We start from the raw sequence: 23,377 nt of genomic DNA on the forward strand, positions 1-23,377 counted from the left end.
TGCGAAAGAAACGCGTCATGAAACCATAAAAGACGGATGCCGGCTATGTGGTAAGACTTTTGCTGATTAAAAAGACAAACATGAGTCGATCAATGGTGCCCAAGAGTCACTGGACTCGGTAAAACCATAGACAATTTAACTGCTGTAAGAGGCTCTTGCAGAAAGTTATTGAACCAATATCACAGAAGCTCATGTGTAGTGGATCGGATCATCGGCCACAAAAAAATGTCTGCGTCTACCCCCGCTAGCTTATTGCAGACGACAGGCCATGCTGGGAATATAAAACCTTTTCCTTGAAGGAACAAGCCACAGTATGTGGAAATAGCATTATTTATTGTCTCCTGTAAATTTATATAGGCGAGTGAATGCATATTTTTCTCAATGCTTAGCTTAGCGCAGTGAATGGAATTCTAAGTTGTCGGTTAGCATGTCTTTGATTGAGTAAAAAGTGACCCAACAGCAACAAAAAAACCAACTAATTACTGACTTTAGATATTGACTTGGGACTATATTGGGTGGAAGTAGACTACAGCAGAAGCACTGCTACTTTATCACAGAAATATCACGCAGCATCATGAATATTAGCGGTGAGAGAGACAAAGAGGAAGACTTCTCATACAGTCAACACAGTTGTGTCACAGCTACCGAGGATTTCTCAGCGTTGATCCACCCTGAGGTCCTCAACTTTTTCGGTGCGATAAAGTCAACTGGAAAAAATGCTGAATGGACCCAATAAACAGCTGTCCAAAGGGTAAGTGATTATTGTAAACATGACACATAGGCTGTAGCCTACTTCCACCCAATATAGTCCCAAGTCAATATCTGCCTAGTAAATTGTCTAGTATTAATCCGCATTGATATTTGTACTCGTTAGGTAAGTACGTAAGTAATTAGCTGCCAGACAAGAGACATTTGCCCACCAATACAATTATAGATTGGTGAATAACCCTATTTCGACAAACAGTGGCATTTGACTCTAACCGTTGAGCAAACATGCAAGAACATCCCTGTTAGACAGCAAATGTTCATTTGCATGCAAGATATGCTATTATGCAACATATGCCTTCTAAATCTTTACAACCATTCACTGAAAAAACCAAGTAGACCTACCTTACTGCACGAGCTAAATCTTCGGGAAAAATTGCAATTTTTAGCATGTAGGTTAATAGCTTAAAAATTGTTGTCAGCGACAGGGATTTTGAAAACAATAACACAGATAGTGCAAGGAAAGAAGAATTCTGTGTGAAAAAGACGCCCATTTGCAGGATTATATGCACAGACCACACCCTGTGAGTCGGACTAAAGATAAGCAGACTAGAGACGAGGAAACACCGACGTTACGCAAAGTGTAAAAATGACAAGTTTGGTTTACATACTGGGGCTGCCGTCATGCTACGTCAGCTTTGCTATTCCAATATCAGCTCTGTTATTCTAACTTCGGGCTATTTATGTAATATTAAAATGATTCCATTATGCATATAGCTTAAAATACTCTTTTCTGTTATGAATTTGAAGCAGTTTGTCAACAAGTAAAACCTGTTAAAAGCAGGGTATATCCTGTGAAATCACTTGATTTGATTGTATCAGTGTAATATTGGTAGTCTGTAGTTCTTTTCACTATGTGGGAAACTCCGGATTTTTCACGTAAAGTTGGCACACTGTATGTGCTGGGCTGTTCCTTGGCTGAGCGAAGTAACTTCCCGGAGTCTCCATATCAACATGTCCTTTTTTTACACTTTTATTTGTGTAAAGCTTCAACCAACAATATATAACGTGGTAATAACTGAGCACTGAAGGTGCCGGTAGGCCAATTTTGTTACATTTGAACAGAACCAGGCAATCCATTTCACCCCAGCTTCCAGTCTTTATGTTAGCTCTGCTAACTGTAATATCGGAATCCTCCCCTAACTTTGGGAAAAAAACTATTCCCTTAAAGAGAACTATTTTCTTTCAGCAGGCAGCTTTGATTTAAAAATTCCTGAGTTACCCATGATTTGTTTAAAGAAGGAAATCTCTACACTTAGTCACAATGTATCATTTTGTAGGTTTATTCAGTCGGTGCGGCAGCCCACCGTAAGTTGGCAGGTGGCTGTATTTACAAATTTCCACTCCATAGCTTGTGTGTAGAAACACAACAGCTTGTGGGCTGCTAAAGCTCTGCCGCTCTAGCCCATCAGCTGATCCTTGCAGTAATTTGGAAGCAGACCTTCAAGTTTGAGCGAGGGCCGGACGAGAAAGAGTGAGACAAAGTGAGAGTTATGGAGAGAGTGATGGAGCGCATATGAAGAAAAACCAGCAGCTCTCGGGCTGGCAGTGCCGCAACTAAAAGAGGATTACAAAGTACAGCCAAGTAAATCACACTGGCTGAGGAGCAGTGTAAGCTCCTGGATAAACCGTGCAGACAGAAGACCTCCCTCTCTCTAATGCACAGCCTCCTTGCTACTCAGCCATGGAAAACGGTGGCCCACCCATCTCATATAGTGTCTTTATTCATGTGCCGTAGCTATGGAAATCCTCAAAAATGGAATCATTCATATCGAAGCCTCACCTGAGCATGTGGGCCGCACTGAAGACCACGTCGAACTCCCCGCTGTCGAGGCGCGCGGCTTTCTCTGCCATCTCCGCCGCTTCCAACAACCGGGACTCTTCCAACAAAAACTGACCTGGACGGGACAGGAGAGAACAGCGCTGCTGTTAAACTGCTGAGGGATCCCCACAGAGGGATACACAGTGTGCAAGTGTTGCCTTTGGCCCTGGTCTGCCTCTGAAACAAGATGCTGAAACACAAGATATGAGTGCAAAATACCATCTCTCTTTGGCCATCTTTCAGACCCATTTGTTCAGACTAGCCGACATTGATAGATCTTTTTATATAGGATGAAACTGTTTCTCGCTGAAGGTTTGTGTCTTATTATCGGCACGGCTGTGTTTGCAATCAACCTGCGGAATAAGATGGGATCGCAGAAGCTTGACAAGGCCGTGAACCGAGGGGTTCACGCCACCCCCCCCCAGGGTTCAGAGAGCATTTATTACCCTGTTGACTTTGGTTACCCTACCAGGTTGCTAAACCACTATGTGAACCTAAGCATATTTTACTTAATAACTGCGGATAAAATTGAAGTAGTGAATACAGGCTTGAGGTCAGAGACAGATGTAAAGTGAGACTTCAGACCACAACTGAGTGTAAAATAGCTCCAGGTTAAAAACGCCTCTGCAGTTATGGAAAGTTTATGATATATCACATCTATGAGTAATAAAGGAAAGACAGCCCTTGTATCAACAAATGCCAATGTCCCGCTATATATTGTTTTTAAAGGTGCTCCGCCACATGTGTTTCAGTACTTTGTGGTAATGTCTGAAGATCTACCATGGACTCTGTAACCTTGGTTACCTTGTTTCAAGCCATTCTAGCGTGGTATAGAAAGCCTGCAGGAGGACCCAGCTCCATTCGTGCCAGTTCTCATTAATATTCAACGAGCTACGCTGCTTTACTCTGATTGGTTAACAGCTAGCCAATGAAGGCCTGGCTATCAGCATCCTTTACCCGGCCAAACTGGGTGAGCTCATGAATAGTAATCAGCTCAGGCAACATGACGTCAGACTGACCAGCTTTTGTAATTGGCCTCGTTTCTCTTCTTATTTCTTTTCAGTGACTAGAGATGACAGAGGAGGTAGCAGTTCATTTTCACATTCACAAACAACAAAACATATTTCAAAAAATGAAAGTGAAAACGATTTTGTGGGGCAGGGCACCTTTAAATATTTTCTACAAAGCTGTGCATAAAGACTTTGATATTGTAACTCCTGTTCATCACGTTACAATGTAGCTGTTAAGTGAATATTTGAAGATCTAGATCTAGATCTGGACCACAGCACCAGTTCCAGGACAGTGGTAACTCTAATTTTTTTTTTTTTTTACATTCAATAATTAGCAAAAAACAAACAACTCCTTTAAAGTCAAATCATGAATGACCAGCAGTACATAACATCATTTTGTGTGATTGCTTTTGTGTTAACCTGTTTACATATGTATCTGTCTGTATCTGTAAGTGACTAGCACAAGCCCTCATCAGAAAGTGGATGGTTTCCACCTTTAATCATTTATCAATTGGACGTCCATCTATATCCTATTCTTTGGCTCTGCCATGCAGTTGGTCCACATGCTTGTGGATCAACAGAGTTCATCTTATTTTAAACAGAGTTCTTAACCTCTGCCAGAAGACAACTTAGACATCCAGTCCTTCAAGAAAACGTCCCCATTAACGTGGTGTATTGATCGCTTTAAATGTCACATACAAGCCTGTGTGATGATAGCGAGCTGACACATCAGTTCATCATCAAATGCTGTTTTCAGGCAGCAGAGGTTTTAAAGGCTTTGAAAGAAAGGAAGTAATCAACTTGACAGCTCATTCAAACTCAATCTTACTGTGACAGTAATTAAATCTAAGAGGTAACACGGCCATGTGTGAGTTGCACAGACATAATGTAAGACAAGAAAGATGTTCAAAATGTCACGTTCCGCATATCCATGAAATCAAAGAGGACAGTTGGAGGAAATCATCCTGTCTTGTTGCGATCCCCCCCAACCACGTACAGACTGACACCCTGGCTGATAAGGGGAAGAGATGGCAAAAGGCTCAGCCAGCACTGTTGGAACAGCCTGCTAGGGTGTAACCATGTGAAATACACAAAAATAATAAATGAGGATGTAAGAATAAAGGCAGGATATGTCAAATTAAAAAAAAAATAGTCAATGCTTACCATAATGCATGTAACAGTTGCCTTTTGTGGGATCAAGTTGGATGGCCTTCAGGAAGTACCTCTCCGCTTCTGTTTTCTGTCCCTGAGAGATGGAATAAACACAGTATTATTATTGTTTCAACTGCTCCTTAAAACTACTCATTATAAAAATACTGCACTCAGCTCAACGGCCAAAATACCTTTGTGTATACCCAATGTCCTTCTCCAAACCGCAGACCTACTTTAACAGTAAATCTTAATAAATAGACATGAAACACATGGACCGCAAGTGTTAGTCTTTCAAGCTCATGTGTCGTTCTGTCAAAGTACACACTGTCATGCTTGGCACAGCGGACCAGGCAGGGCAAAAGGCTCATTCATTACACACTTTTATCTGTGTAAATAACACTTTCAGAGTTTAGCCGCAGCTTGCCGGTGTGTGTGGCCTGAAACAAGACGGATAGCAGTGGATGGGAATGGAGCGGGAGGGTGGAAAGGAAAGAAGAGGAAACAGTGAGTGTGATAAGTGTTGCTTGATTATGAACAAAAATATATAATCAGGATTATTTAACACGATTTGTAATTTGTAAAATTGTAATTTGTAAGGTGTTGCATTTATTTAACTTAAAAAAACTGACAGTTAAACAATTCAACAGTTAAACAATTCAACTGTGAAAACATCTTAAACTGTGAAATGTTCCTTTTTTCATTCAGATCACAAAACTATAAAACGAGTTTACTCGCAAATCAATATGTGCAAATATAATAGTTTTCTCAATTACTAATTATTTTTGTGATCGTACCCTTGTATTATATTTGGGTCAAATTGACCCATTTTAAATTTTTACAAGAAGAAAAAATGGTGCAAATACCCATTTTATACCTGAAAATCAATGGTTTTACCTTATTTTCTGTGATAAACATGTGTTCCTGACTCAATTATTCTGGATATGACCACTTATGTTTTTTCCAAGATATGATCACATAGTGGATTTTTAACACTAATTATAACCTTATGACAAAAAATGAATCACACTTCCATTTTTAGTTGTGTTCTAGTAGAGACTGATTGCATTCCCTAAGCATATACTGTATGTTATCTCAATTGTTTGAAATTGAGATGAAGACAATTTTTGTTAATAGATTATGAAGTAAAATTTTATTTTAGAGTTGTTTTTAAAACCCCAAATAAGTCATGGGTCAGTTTGATCCAAGGAATACAAGAGGGTCCCGAAAGTGAAGACAACACAAGGATTAAATCAAAATAGCATCCAAAATTTGATTAATTGCACAGCCATAAGTGTACATGTGTATAAAATATACATTTACAGTATATAGGGATCTTTAGGGTTACATAAGAAGTACATGGCACACTCACTTTGAGTTTTTCTTTTTTTCTGTGTACAGTGTTGTTTCAGCCTTCAGACAGATGTGAGAACCCATTCTGGGTGGGTGAGCATAGCACCCTGTGGACCTCCAAAGCTCCCTCAGGTCTTTTAGCCTGGGACACGTAACCAATCACAGCTCAGATAGAACAGAGCAGCCGGCCAATAGTCATGCCAGCTTGATACAACCCTTGCTCTGAGTTGGGCACCAGATGCCATCTGATCAACAATTAACAATGCACACACATCCATAAAGACTGATGATTTACCATTAACAATGCAACAATTAGTGTGTGTATCGCTATAAGATAATACTTTTGCATGAATAAAACATGTATTGTTAAATTCGAGTTAAGCAAGGTCTATAAAGGCTTGAGGGAAAATACCAAAGCATCAGAAAAGGCGGATAAAGCCGGGGAAAATCATGCATATACATGAAATGGCTAGTCAAATAGAAGAGTGGGCTCAAATCCAATCAGCACAGTGTGTAGCACTAATGACATATACTTTGTCAAACATATACATTTTCAGTGAGCTGTAGATTCAATAAATACCAAATTTTCTAATGTAAATATTTGAGTGAGGGTCCCCTTGATGCTGCGGAAAATCAAGCCCGTGCAAAGTATATGTTTAATAGAGTTGATGGTGTCCAAGTAGCAATCACAGTTCCAGTCTGAAAAGCATCCTCTCTGTGTATTTTTATACTCGTATTCACAGATGTAGGAATGTGTAAGTTTGAGGGCAAGCCGTTTAAAAAATATATATATATAATAACACAGGTTTACATCTGTTTGTCAAACCTCAGAATTAAGCTTTCACACATTGGAATGAGTTCCAGTTGTGAGTGGATTTATATTATGACATATCTAAGTTTATTAATGGATACAATGCTCATAGCAAGATATATGGCAATAAATGGCAGTTAGAAGTTATGACCTGAAAAAAAAAACTAACAAGTTGACCATTTCTCTTTACTCATCCTAAATTAAATGTTGTTATAGTTCTTATTATTCCCCAGAGAGGCAATTTGTTACACTACATGTTATATTACTTAGATATTAGATTTTTGGATTATAACACATTAAGCTCACCTGTATGACTCATTGAATTATCACAAAACCCAACCAGCACTGATGCTTTTTTTTTTGTTATTGTTTTTCTCTGGAAAGTCAATCATGGCAGCCAGTCAACCCAATGCAAGTAAACTATAGGTTTGGTTATAGTCAAGTATAATTTCTGACATTGTCGTGTGTTGCATCAAGATATGCATTTCCCAGTAGGAAAAAGGACAACTAGTATTGCCAATGTGTTGCACGAGCCGGACACACTAACAGTTCTAAATATAGGTTTGGGATCTTGGGTCGGGTCTTAAACTTTTAACAGTACCCATCAGGTTCAGGTGGGTTGGGTCAGGATCAGGTCTTAGTTTTATTTGCAGAACTCTAGTGTGTGCAAACAAGACTTGCATGTCAGTTTAGCGTGTTGGCATGTTAAAATTGGCTAATTAGCCCTAAAATCAAAGAACAACTAAGGTTTTGCGAATTATTAAATGGAAATTTTGGATTAAAGTGTCTTATAAAGGCAGCCATTTGCCTTTTTAGAATTCATCCTGTCAAATCTTGATAAAGGGGACTCATTACATAAACTTCATGATCATGAAAGCAAACAGAGAATGCAAAAGTGTACATGCAATACAGTTGTGGCAAAAAAATACTGTATGTGACATAAGTGCTAACAGAGGGCATCAATGCACCCACAGCCAGCCAGCACTCTTGCTTGCTGTCTCTCATGTTCCAAGTTTCCTGACATAACAATGCTCACTATTTTGTTGAATTGAAGCAGCACGAGAACATGAGCTTGGGGAGGGAAGAGGAGCATAAAAATAATATAGGAAGTCAATAAAAAAATGCCAACCACCCTTCGAAGCACACTTTCCATTAAATAGAGCCACTTCTCATTCTAGTCAGCTCATTTTGCGAATACAATATTCTCCCTTTTGACGCACACATGCTGAGCTTATTGCTGCTTGCCTCACTGCTCGAATCTCCTGATAGCATCAGATAAACTGCAGATGTAGCTCTGGCTCTGTGGACGTCTGGGTGATTATGAATGCAGCCTGCATCGTATTAGCTGAGGATATGACAAATAGATGACTGAATCCAATATTGCAAACATCGGGGCGGCCGTGTCCATCTCTGACCTGCGATGTGTACAGAGAGCCCCCAATCACATCCTGACCCCTGGGGTGTGAGCGGAAGGGTGCAGGGGTCAGCGCAGCGTGCAGGGCGATACTGATCTGGGTTATTACCTCTACCTCCCCCCTGTTTTGTCTTTCTCTTATCCACAAATCACAGTAACTTGTTACTCTCTGCACACATCCAGCACCAGCGTCCTCCTTTCACCCTTCTCTGACCCTATTTCAAGCCTTATCTCACCCCCCCCCCCACCCCTGACAGTATCCGACGCGTCTTCATCACTCAGAGTAGTGCCAAAGGGAGTCTTCATGGGAGTGCCAAAGGGAGTCTTCAGCCCACGCGTCTTTCATCTCCTAGCCCTGCACGGGCTAGGAGATGAAAGACGCGTGGGCTGTGAGAAAGTCAACTTCCAGGGCTGGTTGTGATCACAATTAAACACTGTTGTCATCAAGCACAGAGGCCATGCAAAAGGAAGAGAATACATTAAATGGTACCGTAGAGCTGCACATTATATTGATTTTTTTATCGCCATTGCGAGAAACTAGAAACAAACGGCCACAACTTATCGCGAATGACACTCAGAGATTTTTGTGTTAGTTGAAAAAGAAAGTAGAAAAATACACTCACTTTTACAAATTTAACATCACCCATACTGTAACAGAAGACACAATTTAATTTTAGTAACTTACATTACATTCCATGTTGGAAAGGATTACCTTTCATTTATTTTAAATTCAATAAGCAATTTGTTGTATTTGGGCGGAATACTGAAAGCAGCCAAAAGGAAGAACTGAGTGGACTTTAATATCAGTTCGTTATCACAGGTAATATCGTTATCACGATATTCAACTACGTTATCGCATATAGTATATTTTCGTCATGTCGCGCATACGGTAACTTGAATTCTTCGGTCCAAACTTTTTTTTCTCCCATGATTTTCTCATGTATTAATAGGTTTGAAGCTTTTCCAAACAACTAAGTTCCCTCCTTGCACTCACAGAAACCCGGGGGCTCCTCTGCCATCCATCATGGTCAGAGATCTACAGAGATTCATCCCTGCAGGTTTAAACTCCACTTTCCTCCAAAATCAATAACACTTTCTTAACTAAAATGAGTTTCTCTTCACGGCCCGTTGAATACTTCCCCGAGTCCACTTCACCAAATCACAACAATCTCCTCTAAAGAATTGTGTTGTTCCCGTTGACAGCGTTTGGTTTCACATTCAGAGTTTTCAGTGGCTTGTGAACAGAGAGGAGTTCATGTCAGCTTAACAAGATACTTCGAGCTGCAGTGTCAGATGAACTAGTCTTTAAACTGACAACTGACAAAAATCAATCTAGTATGGTGCAGGAGCACACACAATGATCTACAACTGCCAGATACGCCAAGGATACACTATGTAATGGCATTACTGAGATCTATAAAACCCATGAGGGAGAATTAACACGATTATCAGATTATATGAATAGTATGTCATTTCTCTTTGTTGATGAAAACATTGATACTAGGACTGCTGGATTATGGAAATCATAATCACAATTGTTTTGGTCAGCTTAAAAACAGTAAAAGAGTTAAACAAACCCACATATAACTTTTCCCGTTGAATTTCTCTTTTAAATCTTTTTTAAATCAGATCGTTGGGAGCCGATATCAAAATCACAATCAAAATTTGATTAATTTAATTAGATGCCACTCTCATGTCCGTACAGTAAATATGAATGAAGCTACCACTAGCAACATGGTAGCGTATCTTAGCATAAAGGAAGGACGAGGTAAGGAGAAGTAACGACAAACAATGCTAAGCTAAGCTAACTGCGTCCTGGCTCAAGCTTCATTCACGCTACAAGCAGAGGTATTAAACGTCTCAACCACATCAAAGAAAGACAACAAGCTTTTGTACACATTAAACCATGAGATACAATGTCTTACTTGTTGAGCTGTAAAGCTGCTGGTAGGTAAATTATGACATGGACACAGCTTAGTTAGCTGTTCCCAACCCTTGTGCAAAGCGCTAACAAGCTCCTGCCTGTAGCTTCATATTTGCGTACAGATTTACAGTAAGACTGGTATTAGTCTTCTCATACACATATTTCCGCAAATTCTTTGTAAGGGATAAATGTAAACCTTTGTTAAAACTTGCTGAAGAAATTGTATTTTTTTCCAGCGGTAAAGTACTGTATCAGCTGTCAAACATGAACTCATTATTTTGGAAAGACTATAAATGAAAAGAACTTGAAAAAGACTCTGTTTCCATTAGGGAAATGAAAATGGACAGGGCCAGGGAGACTCAAGCCTTTCTGTGGAGATCCAGATCCCAGCGCTCCGGGCTACAGAAACACATTGACAGCCTTTCATTAGGGATCAGACTGGGGGAGAAGGCGGTGTCAGCTGAAGAGAAGGCCTCCTCCCTTCTTTTGACCTGGTGGAGCTCTTCTTCTGATTTGTTTGTCTGATTTCTACTCAGACAGTCTTTTTCAGCTCTTTTTCTGCACTACTCCAAATTATGGCTATAAATATATATGATAATATGACTGTGTATATCAGAGAGGGGTATCCACATTTTGATACAGCTTTCTTTCTCTTCCACACTGTCATGTGACAACCACACTTAAGCATTTTTAAGTATTTATAAGTGCACTGATACCGTTTTGAAGACCCTGCGGTATACCAATTTACCACCCAACCCTACTGTATATTTCTTCTATTCATGATTGTATTGTTTTACTATTAATTTCTTGTCAATTTAGATTTATGTTCACTGGGTGAGGTGCCGCAGCTGCAAAGACTTCTGCTGTTCATTTTTGTGCAATGACAATAAATCTTCTGATTCTGATATCAACAATATTTCATTTACGGGGGAGTTGTGGTGCCGCCGGATGTCTCTCACCTTATTCGTGTTGGAATTCTAAGCTACGGTCGATACGGGAAAACATCCTCTAGAATGAACTTATATTTATCATCACACACTCGGCAGCCATTTTAATTCAAGAGCTCGCCTCCCTACTTGCACACGTCCACCAAAACAAGTTGCTTAGCACCGCCCAAGACGCTTGTGATTGGTTTAAAGAAGTGCCAATAAACCACAGGACATTTCCTCCCATCCCAGAATGCTGTGTGGACTAGCCAGACCTGCCACAGTGGAGGAAAGTCTGGCAATGCGAGACTACTGCAAATACGTCCATCTACGTGTGATCTGTAACAGATGACTGTATGACCCGAACACATGACTACCTCCTCGTAAACTCTGCGACTCTGGAAACTGCTTGAGCATTTTCTTTATGGTATTGAAACACAGGTCTGCTGCGTGACCCTGAGAGGATCTTATCTCCGTCCTTGAAAATGCTGGGCAGATGTTGTTTTTCTGTCTTTTCAGTGCTCAGAAATGTAAATTCTCTTGAACATCTGTTTCGCTGTTGTTTCTAAGTTGCGATCACGGCTTTTTGAGCAACTCTGTTATTTTAAGAATTTTTGGGGGGGGCTTTTCCCTTTATTAGATAGACAGGAAAGTGGGAGAGAGATGGGGGATGACGCGCAGCAAAAGGCCGCAGGTCGGATTTGAAGCCCAGCCTCTGCCTACATCGGGCAAACTTTCTTACTGGGTGAGCTAGAGGCCGCCACAACTTTTAGAGATCTAATCACAAGTTACATGAACCAAGAAAAGGGCAAGGGTTTTAAATCAGGACAGGAGCATCTTGAGAAATACAACGTGACAACACTTCTCTCGTTCTCTCATGCTCAACCCCTTCCAATCTTGTCCCTCTCTCTAACCCACACACTATTGATTAACTGTAGAGACTTCAGGAGGACATTACGACCACGAATAAAGAGCAGGAGAGTGGTAATGAAAAGCCAGGGGAGTTGAAAGAGAGTGTAATAAAAAGGAAAGTGAAAAGAAGTGAAATAGTACATGTAGAGAATGAGAACTGATTCAGGGAAACAAAAAGAAGAGGTCGAACGGTTCGATACATTTCACTGGCAGATGATCTAGGAATTCATCTTTTTCATTAAAATTTGAAAAAAGAAGATAAGAATGTTATTTATTCTTCAAAAGTAACAGTCTCTTGTCTTAAGGCTGTGGTAGGGCAATTTATTTTTTGACATCACTGGGCAAATATTAATCCCTTAACATATTGGAATACTAGTGGTCTGAGAGAAATCCAGACTTTTGGCTCTGTTTTCATGTTTTGGATAATCTAGCTGTGATGGCGTGACAACGCACAATTGCAGGTCATTTCAGAGAGAGAGAGAGAGAGAGAGAGAGAGAGAGAGAGAGAGAGAGAGAATTGTTCGTACTGGCTGTTTGCCGCATGTGCGCGAGGGGTCATTCCCCGGCTGCAATGACAGAGCAGAGAAGCTAAGAAAACCCACATTTCCAGGATATAGTAAACAATCACAGCAAACAAGGCTTTTTTCAAAAAAGGGGGGGCTTAAAGACTGGCACTAAAAGGAAGCGTATAGGTATATTCACACAGACTGTATGATTTTTTTGTTTTTACATTAAAGCATGTTAACATGTTCTAGTAGAAAGCCAAAATACAAGTATGAACCTGAAGATAAATAAAAGGCAGAAAACGCCAGGATGAGACAGAAAGCAAAGTCTCACCGTCATAGCCAGGAGTTTGCCATATGTGAGGTGTGCAGGAATGTGGTCCGGCTTGGCTCGCAGGGACTCTCTGTACCAGTGTTCAGCATCAGTCAGCTTGTTCAGTCTTATGTAGGCCTCTCCTGTGAAAGCAAAGTAAGGCTGGAGTCAGGGGTCGAGCTGTCAGAGGTTAAAGCTGGATTAAAGAGGTTAAGACATCCCACGTCTTCCCATTGTTCAGATGAGTGTTTCCATGACAGCAGGGAGACCAGACCTCAATCCAGAGGGGCACGAAATCCAGCGTCACACACCATGTGGTTTTTTAATGATATGTTTACCCGTATGCAATCTGGCAATGGACTACATAAATGCTAATGCTGTCTTTTGTTTTGGAGTACCACATTCACACCAGCAAACCAGTCAGTTCTTAACACTTTGTGTTTGAAATTTTTAAAAAGTAAAGTAGGAAGAGCTCAGTGTGTGGTTTAATAACTTTAGGAGAATATATAGAGACTATAACTCTCTCTCTGTGTCTGTCTGTCTCTCTCTCCCTGATCTGTCAGACATCATCTGATACCTCCCCCACCACCAGATCTGACCCTCTGCCTGCTCCCACCTGAAACAACAATACCTCTCTTTCATAGCCATCCAATAACACGTGTATTATTGCAAGAATTCAACAACACCGGCTGGTAATTGGAGACAACACAGTTGAAATCACCATTATTACATATTTAGGAAAAGGAAACTGAATGTGTCCCAGTTAACATTTCACTAGAACTGGAGTGGGCACGTTGTTTAGACTGGAGTGGACAGACACTTTAATTCCGAGAGGATTAGGACTAATCACTTCCCTGATTGGAAACTGTGATAAGCAACAGGTGTCCCACGCTTAATCTCAACTCTGGGACTTTTTTTAATGATTTGAAAACACACTGAAAACATCTCATGTTACTGCAAATGAGCAATAACGCTGTGTAATAGAACCTCTTAACACATAGGCATGTAAAAGACATCAAATAGACCTCAAATTTAAGACTTGGCTTCCGTTTATTTTGAAAGACACGAAAGCTCAAGGCTTAAGAATGCACTTCCCCCCTCCCCTCTAGAGTTTTAAAGCAACACATTAGAATATCTTTTTTAGATGATATCCATCAGTACAGCCTTAAATTTCAGATTTAAGAGTTGGAAATCCATGATATGGTAGGTACATAATCACAAATGTTCTTGTCAATGCTAACATCACATGGAGGAAAAGCATGGATCAAAGGATGTCGCACATTTGGAGATATTTTTTAAATACTCCCATATTCCTATGGCCAGCTCATAATCCCCCCCCCCCCCCCCTTATTCTAAAACTCTTTAAGAAGTTTGATGCTTTTGTTTGAACCACTTTTGATGGTTAGTGTTGTACCAAAAGGAAAACTTACGTTAAAACACTTACCGGAAATGACGAGCGGTCGGGTCGACTCGCCGCCTCTCAAAATTGGACGAAAATCTGATAAACTAACCAATGTTGATCAAAACAACCAAGATTCAGCAACCGTATGGTCTATTTCTTGCTTAAAATGTTTTCAGAAACACGCTTCGGTGAACTTTAAATCTAGTGCATGTACACATACTGAGCATGCGGGTGTAATAACAACAGAGTGTAAATTGTAACTCGCCCTTGTGGGACTAATACAATTTACATTATTAATATTATTAAAAGGCGTCAAAAGACTTGTCTTGCCCACCTCGCAGCAGACCTCTGTATGAGATTAGCACAAACATCGACGTGCGATTAGAAGTTACATAGAATCCGAGGGGCTGAAAACCTGCTCCGAGGAGTGGAACATTCCTGGGCCCACCAGAATGCATTGGAGCGAGATCAGCAGGGTGCAGATTACCACCCAGACCGGCCTCTGCTTCTGCTCCTTGGCGTCTGGCATACGGCATGAGAGCAGCAAAGTGAGTGTAAAACACTGGAGATAAATTTGAGAAGGTGTGCCAAATGTGCAAATCAGTTGAGCGAGAAAACAACTCTAAGCTGCGGAAATCACAGATCTTTGGCTTGGGCCTCCATTACAGCTACAGGGCTGCTCCTTAACGGTGATTAGAGCTTTCATCAACATTGTGACATGATCTTGGTAGCTCTGTCAAATTGCATTTTGCCATCCCATAAGATGGCCGTGGCACTACCAAGTTGGGGTTACAGACGTCCTATGTTTCGTGCGAGTGTGTGAGTAGCTGTATTTGTTTGAGAGAAAAAAAAGCAGGAGGGAGACAGAGGAAAAGCAGCTGTTCTACAGCTGTATTCTAACAAGCTGGCTTGTTCTTGCAGTGGAAAGCAAATTAACTCTGTATAACATGATGTTGTAAAGCTTGCTACTGTCTCAAAACAGCATCAAATCAAGTTAGATTTCTCAAAGGATTTTACTAAAGGATGCAGTGGTTGTTTGCTTGATGTCTATCTGTCAAACCGATCTGATTTCTTTGGACAAGCTACTTTACTCAAGCACACCTTAAAACTTTTTGCAGCATATCTGATCTCTGGCTTAACCTAAACAGTCGGCTTGAAAAAAAGCTAGAGTGAGCTTGCACTAGTTTTCATCTTCCTATCTAATATGCAGGTAAGCCCCAGGTTTAGGATACACAACTGGAAATGTGAACCAGAGGTGAACATCTTGGGAATTCTCACTGCACTTCGACATCTTTGAGCATTAATGGACAACAAAATCTACAATCCCAAACTACAAGCATTCTATTAGTTTTGTGCGAACTTTAATGGACTCAAGTCATTTTTAACCTGCGTATTTATGCATAATTCCCAAAAGTCAAGGATCTTATGGTTGTTAGTCAGCCCGGGGCTATTCCCAGCCCAGTCTCACGGCAGTTCATGAAATGGTTATTTAATCTATTGATTTGTGTACAGGTTGTTATTTTCATGTGTTGATTATGAATTTGGAAGTAGTGTATGTCAATGGGAAGCTTATTCCATTATCACAGAACGATTACGGTAGTAAGTAGTATTGAAAAGCCAAAAAATCTGCGTAGGGAGGTTGGTCCGGGTGGGGGATGGGTCAATCAACATAGGACTGTCACCCCGGAGACAGGGGATCGTGTCCCACGCGTTGCTGTGACTTTCCACGTTATTTTCTTCCTAACCACAACCGTCCCGTTGTTGTCACCGGCGTGTGGGGTTTCATTTCCCCGTTGTTGCTCTTTATTACAATTAACAATCCTCAAATGCTACTAAAAGTGTGGTTCAGTTGTTTTAAGGGACCCAGAACAACAAAGTGAAAAATGGAATGCTTTTTAGCAGCTAAACTGCTCCAAAATACTCAAAAAAATAACCATTGACCCTCCATTCCAGTATACATTTCTATTTTTAATCATAAAACAATAGCTTTTATGCTTGAAACAAAAGCAGCTCTTACCCATCATGTTGTAGAGGCTCTGTGGTGCAAATTGTCTTGGCATTTTCTGTATTGCTTCTTTAAACACTGTGAGGGCCTCCTGTGAATGAATGAAAAATAAATAAGGTGGGGGAGGTTTGCATTAGAGAGTGAAGAGACCCCGCCATAGGAGAAGGCACTGTGGTAACTAGTCCTTCCTCCCCTGCAGCCGGGGGCCCTGTCACTGTGAATACACAGCGTGGAATCAGGGGTCTCTGGGAGGCCGGTTCGTACAGAGTCGAGCAGAAAGGGTCTATCCTCAGTGTCACGGCTGTTAGGACAACTAGAGCGGTGTCACATATTGACTCTGGTATGTATAGAGTGTAGGTCTAGCGATTCACTTCAGAGTCCCTTAGAATTTCAATGGAAGAAGGAGCTGGAACTACTTTACCGCTGAAGCAATTGTTACGGTTAGAAGTCGTAGGAAGTGGGACTGCTCTCTCTTTTCAGCATGCCAACAATTTATAAAAGCCCTTATTGAATCTGCAGTACCGCTGCTTCAATCCTGATTGAATCAGCAGCATCAGTGCTTATGTACAATACAGATACATAGTTACCAGCACTGTAGGTCTTTAGGGGCGTGAAAAAACTGAAAATTTGTTAGACACAGCCTGAGGATTATCTGCACAAAACACAGCGTCCCCTTTGACACTTGTAATTCTGGACATGTCAAACTGAGCATTTTCTCAGTGTCCCAGAAGCTACTTGGGTAACTGCCTGCATCTTATCTTTATTCCCTATGGTTTGACTTTGCCCAGCATAAACTGCACTTAAAGGAAAACTATTTAAACCCGTATTGGATATGTGGGGGTGTTTGTTAGACACAATATGTTTGGAGATATGTTTCAAAATACATAAGTGTGAGGCAAAATAGGTTTGTGTGTGGATACTAAACTGTACCTTTTGTTTTATATTGTGGCTGAGCTTAGCTATGGGTCCTTCTCCGACAAATGACATAATAACTCAATTGTTTCAACTTGCTTAAATGTGCTCTAAGCGATGTCACGCATGTTTAAGGCTACATTTGTTGTCATGTGAGCTGCCTGTCTCCAGAACACACTGTAAAAAAACATCTCATCACTATCTGCTAGCTGCCTGTCCCCAGAACACACTGCAAAAAACATCTCCTCATTATCGGCGAGCAGCCTGTCCCCAGAACACACTGTAAAAAACATCTCCTCACTATCTGCTAGCTGCCTGTCCCCAGAACACACTGTAAAAAACATCTCATTATCTGCGAGCTGCCTGTCCCCAGAACACATGTAAAAAACATCTCCTCACTATCTGCGAGCTGCCTGTCCCCAGAACACACTGTAAAAAATGCGGTCTCTGTAGACAGCCCTACAAAAACTAACTGTGCCCACGTGCATACACTAACAGTGTTCCAGCCCAAAACTGACAAAAAGGATTTGAGGGTGGGGCTTGGGGGGGTTAGTGTGCAGAAGCACAGAAGGGAGGGGGGAGGGGACGGGATGAGGAAGAAGGACGGGCAAGCTAGTTTTGTTTTGTCTAAAAAATACTTCGAACCTCAACAAGAAGTTATGTCACCCAACATCGCTAAGAGCACCTTTAATACCAAAATGTAATTTAAAGAAATTAGTGAAACTCAGCACTTGAACTAACTTCAACTAAAGTGATCATAGCCCCGTCGACAGTACTAACCCTGCCAACAAAGCAAATTAAAGCCTAATATATTTTGAAATACACATGTATCTCTAAGGATTTTCAGTTCGTCACCTCCTGGTGTCCCTGTTCATGGAGCAGCTTGCCCAGGTTGTACAAGCAGCTGGTGACGGAGCTCTTGTGGGCGTGGGGGTCCTTCAGGTTCTCATCTGGGATGTCAGCGCAGGTCAGAAAAGTGCGCTTAGACTCATCTAGGCGACCCTGATTCATCAGGATGATGCCCGTATTCAAGTAGGCTGCTGTTTGGAAAACAAATCATGGAGACTAGTGTTAGATCTGGCTGAGCCCTTACTGAAGGTTCGGATTGCATCAGTTGATTGGATCATCGGTTTCATTCCTGCTTTAAAATTATAACTGGAAATGTCCAAACAGCTTCAGGGTAGATGTACAGTGAAGCCACTATAAGCTGACTCACGTTACTCTGCTGATCCCTGTTTACTACTGCAGCTTCCTCCACCACCCCCAACCCCCTTTACATGTGGTAGATTCATAGAATGTAAAAATAATGGACCGAAGTGCCTCAAACCTGCATTCTATCTAATTTCCAGATGGGGAGGGGACTCCACCAATCTCACACCAGTTTGTGAAATGGTCAATTTATTTTTGATTTATTGATTTGTTTAAAGTTCACGATTTTCTCGTTTATTTTGTGTACAGTTACGATTTTCGAACGTGACCATTTCACTGCCATGACATTGGGCTGCACTGGGGGACGCAACAACGAGGAACTGAAGCGCCACACGCCGGCACAGGCGTGTTAGGAAGAGAATAACGCGGAAAGGAACTGAAACACGTGGGACGCAATCCCCAGTCTCCGGGATGAAAGTGCTGTGTTATTTATTTCAATAGGCTTCCCATTGAAATACATTACTTCACAATTTGTAATCAACACACAAAAATAACGGCATCAATGTGACCTGTATACAAATCAATAGATTAAATATGACCATGACCACGTGGCCATTTTACAAGCTGCCATGAGACTGGTGCTACTATAGCACTGTGCACATTAACAGCCGTATACATGTTTTGGGGTGTGACCTTCTGACTGTCTGGATGCACTGTGTCAAAGTTAATTGGGTTATTTTGGTCACCTAAAAAATGCCTTATTCAGCGCCCTGCTAACAAAGCTAGCAACTGCTAGTCTTGAAACTTAAGGGAACGTACATGCAGATGGATGGCGGTGGTACCCGGGTCTGTGTTTACCTGTCAGTAAAGCTCCACTGCATCACTCGCATGGCGCAGCGTCATTGCAACCATAAACAACATTGGCTAGGCAGCGCCATCCTCCCCAGCACCCCCCCGCTTGTCGTAAATCATCAAACCCGGTTGCAAAAAACCAAGAAGGCAAGGCCCGTATCGCCGAACTCGAGGCTTCAAAACAGCAGTCCACAAACGAATTGATGACATCACGGATGTCAATGGGTACATTTTTGTATTGTCAATTTTAATAAGATTTAATATGCATGTATGTATTTGTTGCAGGCGCACAATCCTAAAATGCAGCTTGGATTAATCGAGATATACAATATTTTCTAACTGACTTTTAGCCTAAGAGATCAATGTTTCTCAAAAAAGAAGTACCCTAATTCCATTTATATTAGTATTTAAGGTGGAACAATAAGCCACTGTTGATCTTAATGCTTTACTTTAAGTTTGACCTTTGCATGCATAATGTGGGATACTTTGGATGCTTGTGAAACTTTTTCTTGAGCGGTCAAAGACAACAACAAATTGTCAATACGCAGCTGGAGAGTAATTAGTCTCTGTGGACCTGACTGTCTAAACAACTCCCTATCAAGTCTGGCTATTGGAATAAATTAACGTGATACAGGAGATCAATCTGGAAGGCTCTTCTATAGAATGTTGACCTGTTTTTCCACCACATCAAACAAGTTGTCTTCTTCCTCGTGTTCTTGGAACTTGTTATCTGAAAAGCTCACATTATTTTATTCCACATCCTTACACCTCGCAGTCTTATCTGTGCTACATGGTGTTGCATTAGATGTTTAAAATATGGGCTTTTATTCCCATTGCATGGAAGGACAGATAAGAAAAGGCACAGAGAGACAAAAGAGAGACAGTTCCAATGGCATCAGCCTTTCAAACTGATTTTCTGTGTGCGAAAATGGGACAGAAATCAGTAGCGCTTTATCACAGGACAGAATGGCTCTGCACATTTATTCACGCTACAGTTTGCACTAGATCACTCCCAATTAGGCAGTGAGTAATGGCTCAACCTTGAAAAACGCTTTTAACTGTCCCATTCTAATTCTGCTTTCAACATGTCTGCTGCTTGGGGTAATTAATTAACCTCGTAATCGGCTACAACAGACGGGATAATTGCATGCTAAATGGAAATTTTCTAGTCAAACCGTGATCTTGATTAGTTCGATAATTAATCCGGGGGGTGGGAAGAAAGGACGAGACGTTTAAGATTCTCTGTTTATCTGTCAGTGACTGAAGCCTTGAACAATGGGAAGCTAATTGGTTGCGCGATGAGGTAAAATTGTGCGTGATTTGTTCTCATCAACCGGCTGAAGATGACAGTTTACGGCACATTTAATGCCAGCAAGAGCTGGAAAAAATTGTGATGAGTTCTCATGGGAAGAGAGAGTGATGAGCAAAAACAAAAAGGGAAAGATTTGCCGAAAATGGAGAAAGAAGTAGATGTATTGAACGTAGGAGGGCTAAAATGAAATGAGAGTGTCATGGCCTGAATGCATAGTAAATGACATCATGCAGAAACTTGATCTGTTGACATGACTTGGCTTCCAAAGCCCATCTGACTGCTGTGTTGCTTGCTGAATTCAGTCGTACACCCACTGCCCTTTGCCACCTATCCCTCTCCATTCACATAACCCCAGCCTGTGTTCACTGTTGCCTGGACACAGCGACCACAGGACCACAGGAGCAGGAGATTGATAATAAAAAAAGAGAAGCTGTACTTACAAGCCAGAGTTGGCCGACTCCCAATGGCCAGCTTATAGTAGCGGAGTGCCTCAGAGAACTTGTTGCTCTCCTGTAGCAGCAAACCGCTGGAACAGACAAAAGGAAAGGTCGTACAGGCCGTTTATAGCGGTCAAAGGAGGAGATGCTTGAAAAGATAAAAAGCTTGTTAGGATTAGAACACAAACAGCTGATAAAAATAAGGAGGAAGATTTAGATCTTAGCAAACCACAGACATTTGAGCACAGATTGAGTGTCGGCTGTGGATGGCACGCTAAAAAAGCAGCATTAATAACTCTGACAGACAGCCCTCTGGGGAAAGAAGACAGGAAGGGACTTTATCTAAGAGAACAGCTCTAATCAATGGACACGAGTGTGTACTGAAAGAAGAGACCTCATGCATTTGCTGCACACACTCCTAAGTCATCGAAGCAGCTGTGAGTGGAGACACACTGAAAAGAAAATCAACTAGGAAAGCCTATAGGGACATTACAGAGTCAATGGTAACACTTTATAACAACCATCGCTAAGAAAAAGTAGATTGATAGTAGATTGAAATTAAGTTAATAATTATTTTACTGCTAACAAACAATGAAATGATTATTTATAATGTTTAGTAAATTATAAGTAATGCTATAATTTATGTTATGTTAACAGTTTGTTGTTGCACACATCACTTTTTTATATATGTTACATTGTTGTATTTGATAATGATGATCAAATGATTTGTAAGCGATTTGCATGGCTATTATAAAGTTGCAACTGAGGATTATAATAATATAATAAATACTCTGTAAATTATTATTTACATAGCTATTGTCAATGCACAAATAATCAATAATTATCTCTTTTATTGATCACTGCAAAAAAAGGTGTAATGGAGCCAAATTGTTGTTACCTGATGCTTTATACACCAATTTTTATTAATTTACTAAATATTGTAAGCATTTGTTACAGCTTTATAATAGCAATCCAAACCTGAAGACCAATTTTCTAATTAAAAACCTTTTAATTTAAAGTAATTATTTTATCCTACGCTAAACTAATGATAACATAACATCAATTATAACATTTAACACAACTTAGTAAACATCATAAATGCTTTTATTGGTATTTAACAGTGAATAAAGTTAAACTAAGTATTAATTTACTCCCTATTAATGATGGTTATTATAGTTTTACCAGATCAACTGATTCCTCAAATTAACTTGAGTATTAGGAATAAGAATATATAAATAACACAAAAATATGAGAAAACAAACTCACAGGTTGTACAGCATGTCCGCCATGTTGCTGCGGTAATAAAGGGCATTTCTGTACGCCTGTTCAGCTCCCTCCATCTCGCCCTGGCTCTTCAGGACGTTTCCAAGGTTACCCCATGCTGACATGTCACAAAAGACAAGCTTAATCAAACAGAATAGAAAAAAGGAACATTTGTGGTAACCATCTTCAACAATGTGTTTTTTTCCCGGGATCTTTAAAAGCGCCTAGGGAAAGTACTCATTTTCTTTTGCTATTGTCAGAACCCTTACTGACACGGGTTCATTTTTATTTTTTAACCTTTAAAACGAAGACATTGGACATAATGGAGCAAAAACATATTAATTGGATGTAAAGATCAGCCAATACTGATTGATCTGTTTTTCAAGTTTTTTTTGATTGATTGATTGATTGAAATTGATTTCAAACGTGTAGAAGAAAACAGAAAAGGTCATACAAAAAAGTATATTACACAAAGTAGAAAGCATAGAAATACATGAATAACAAAATCTTCTTTTTCTTCTCTTTTTTTAAGACATGTCCAAAAAGCAGTGGGAAGAAGTACTACTCCATAAATAATTGTTAGTTAGTTAACGAGCTTCCTCTGTGATAATTTTCATTTCTTTTTATGTCAAACACAATAATTATGATTCAAACTGTCATACAGTAAAAATACTATGGTGTTGTATTATATTGTGTCTTCTTGCATCAGCAAGTCATACTGAAAAGGAAGATAAAATCCTGGCTCATGCTGCTTTTGTTGCATGTGTAAAGCGCTAAAATATGCTGCAGGCCTTTAGGCAATGTATTTACAGTATTTAGTTGTTGAAAATCATAACATCTATGGAATCCCAAAAGAATATTCAGTATAAACAGAGGCAAGCAGAAAAACAACCCCCAGCGTCCTTCATTCAACTGTGCTCCAGTCACGCACAGATGAATTTATGAAGTATCTTTTGCAGAAAGAAAAAAATTTCACAGTTCAAATAATCCAAGGAGTGCGTCTGTGTTTGACACTGGGTTCTGTTCGAATCTCATACCAACTGAATTGAATGTGAGACGGGGACATTGCCTGCCAAAACAAACAGCTGTCACACCTCAGATCTGCTCCGAATCTGAAAGGGAAATTAGCTAACACAACGTACC

At 40.4% G+C, this 23,377-nt stretch overlaps 1 protein-coding gene across 1 annotated transcript in view; it reads right to left on the reverse strand.

Moving 5' to 3' along the window:
• Positions 1-23,377, reverse strand: part of tmtc2b (transmembrane O-mannosyltransferase targeting cadherins 2b) — a 110,358-nt gene that overhangs the window by 11,831 nt on the left and 75,150 nt on the right. Inside the window, exons 4-10 of the mRNA XM_034878348.1 lie at positions 22,238-22,352; positions 20,975-21,060; positions 18,077-18,261; positions 16,322-16,400; positions 12,924-13,045; positions 4,762-4,843; positions 2,549-2,663 (exon numbers count right to left, since the gene is read on the reverse strand). Coding sequence (XP_034734239.1) covers positions 2,549-2,663; positions 4,762-4,843; positions 12,924-13,045; positions 16,322-16,400; positions 18,077-18,261; positions 20,975-21,060; positions 22,238-22,352 — 784 coding nt within the window. The remainder of the gene's footprint in view (positions 1-2,548; positions 2,664-4,761; positions 4,844-12,923; positions 13,046-16,321; positions 16,401-18,076; positions 18,262-20,974; positions 21,061-22,237; positions 22,353-23,377) is intronic.

This window comes from Etheostoma cragini, chromosome 8, assembly GCF_013103735.1.
Source record: "Etheostoma cragini isolate CJK2018 chromosome 8, CSU_Ecrag_1.0, whole genome shotgun sequence".
In the NCBI taxonomy this organism is placed as follows: domain Eukaryota; kingdom Metazoa; phylum Chordata; class Actinopteri; order Perciformes; family Percidae; genus Etheostoma; species Etheostoma cragini.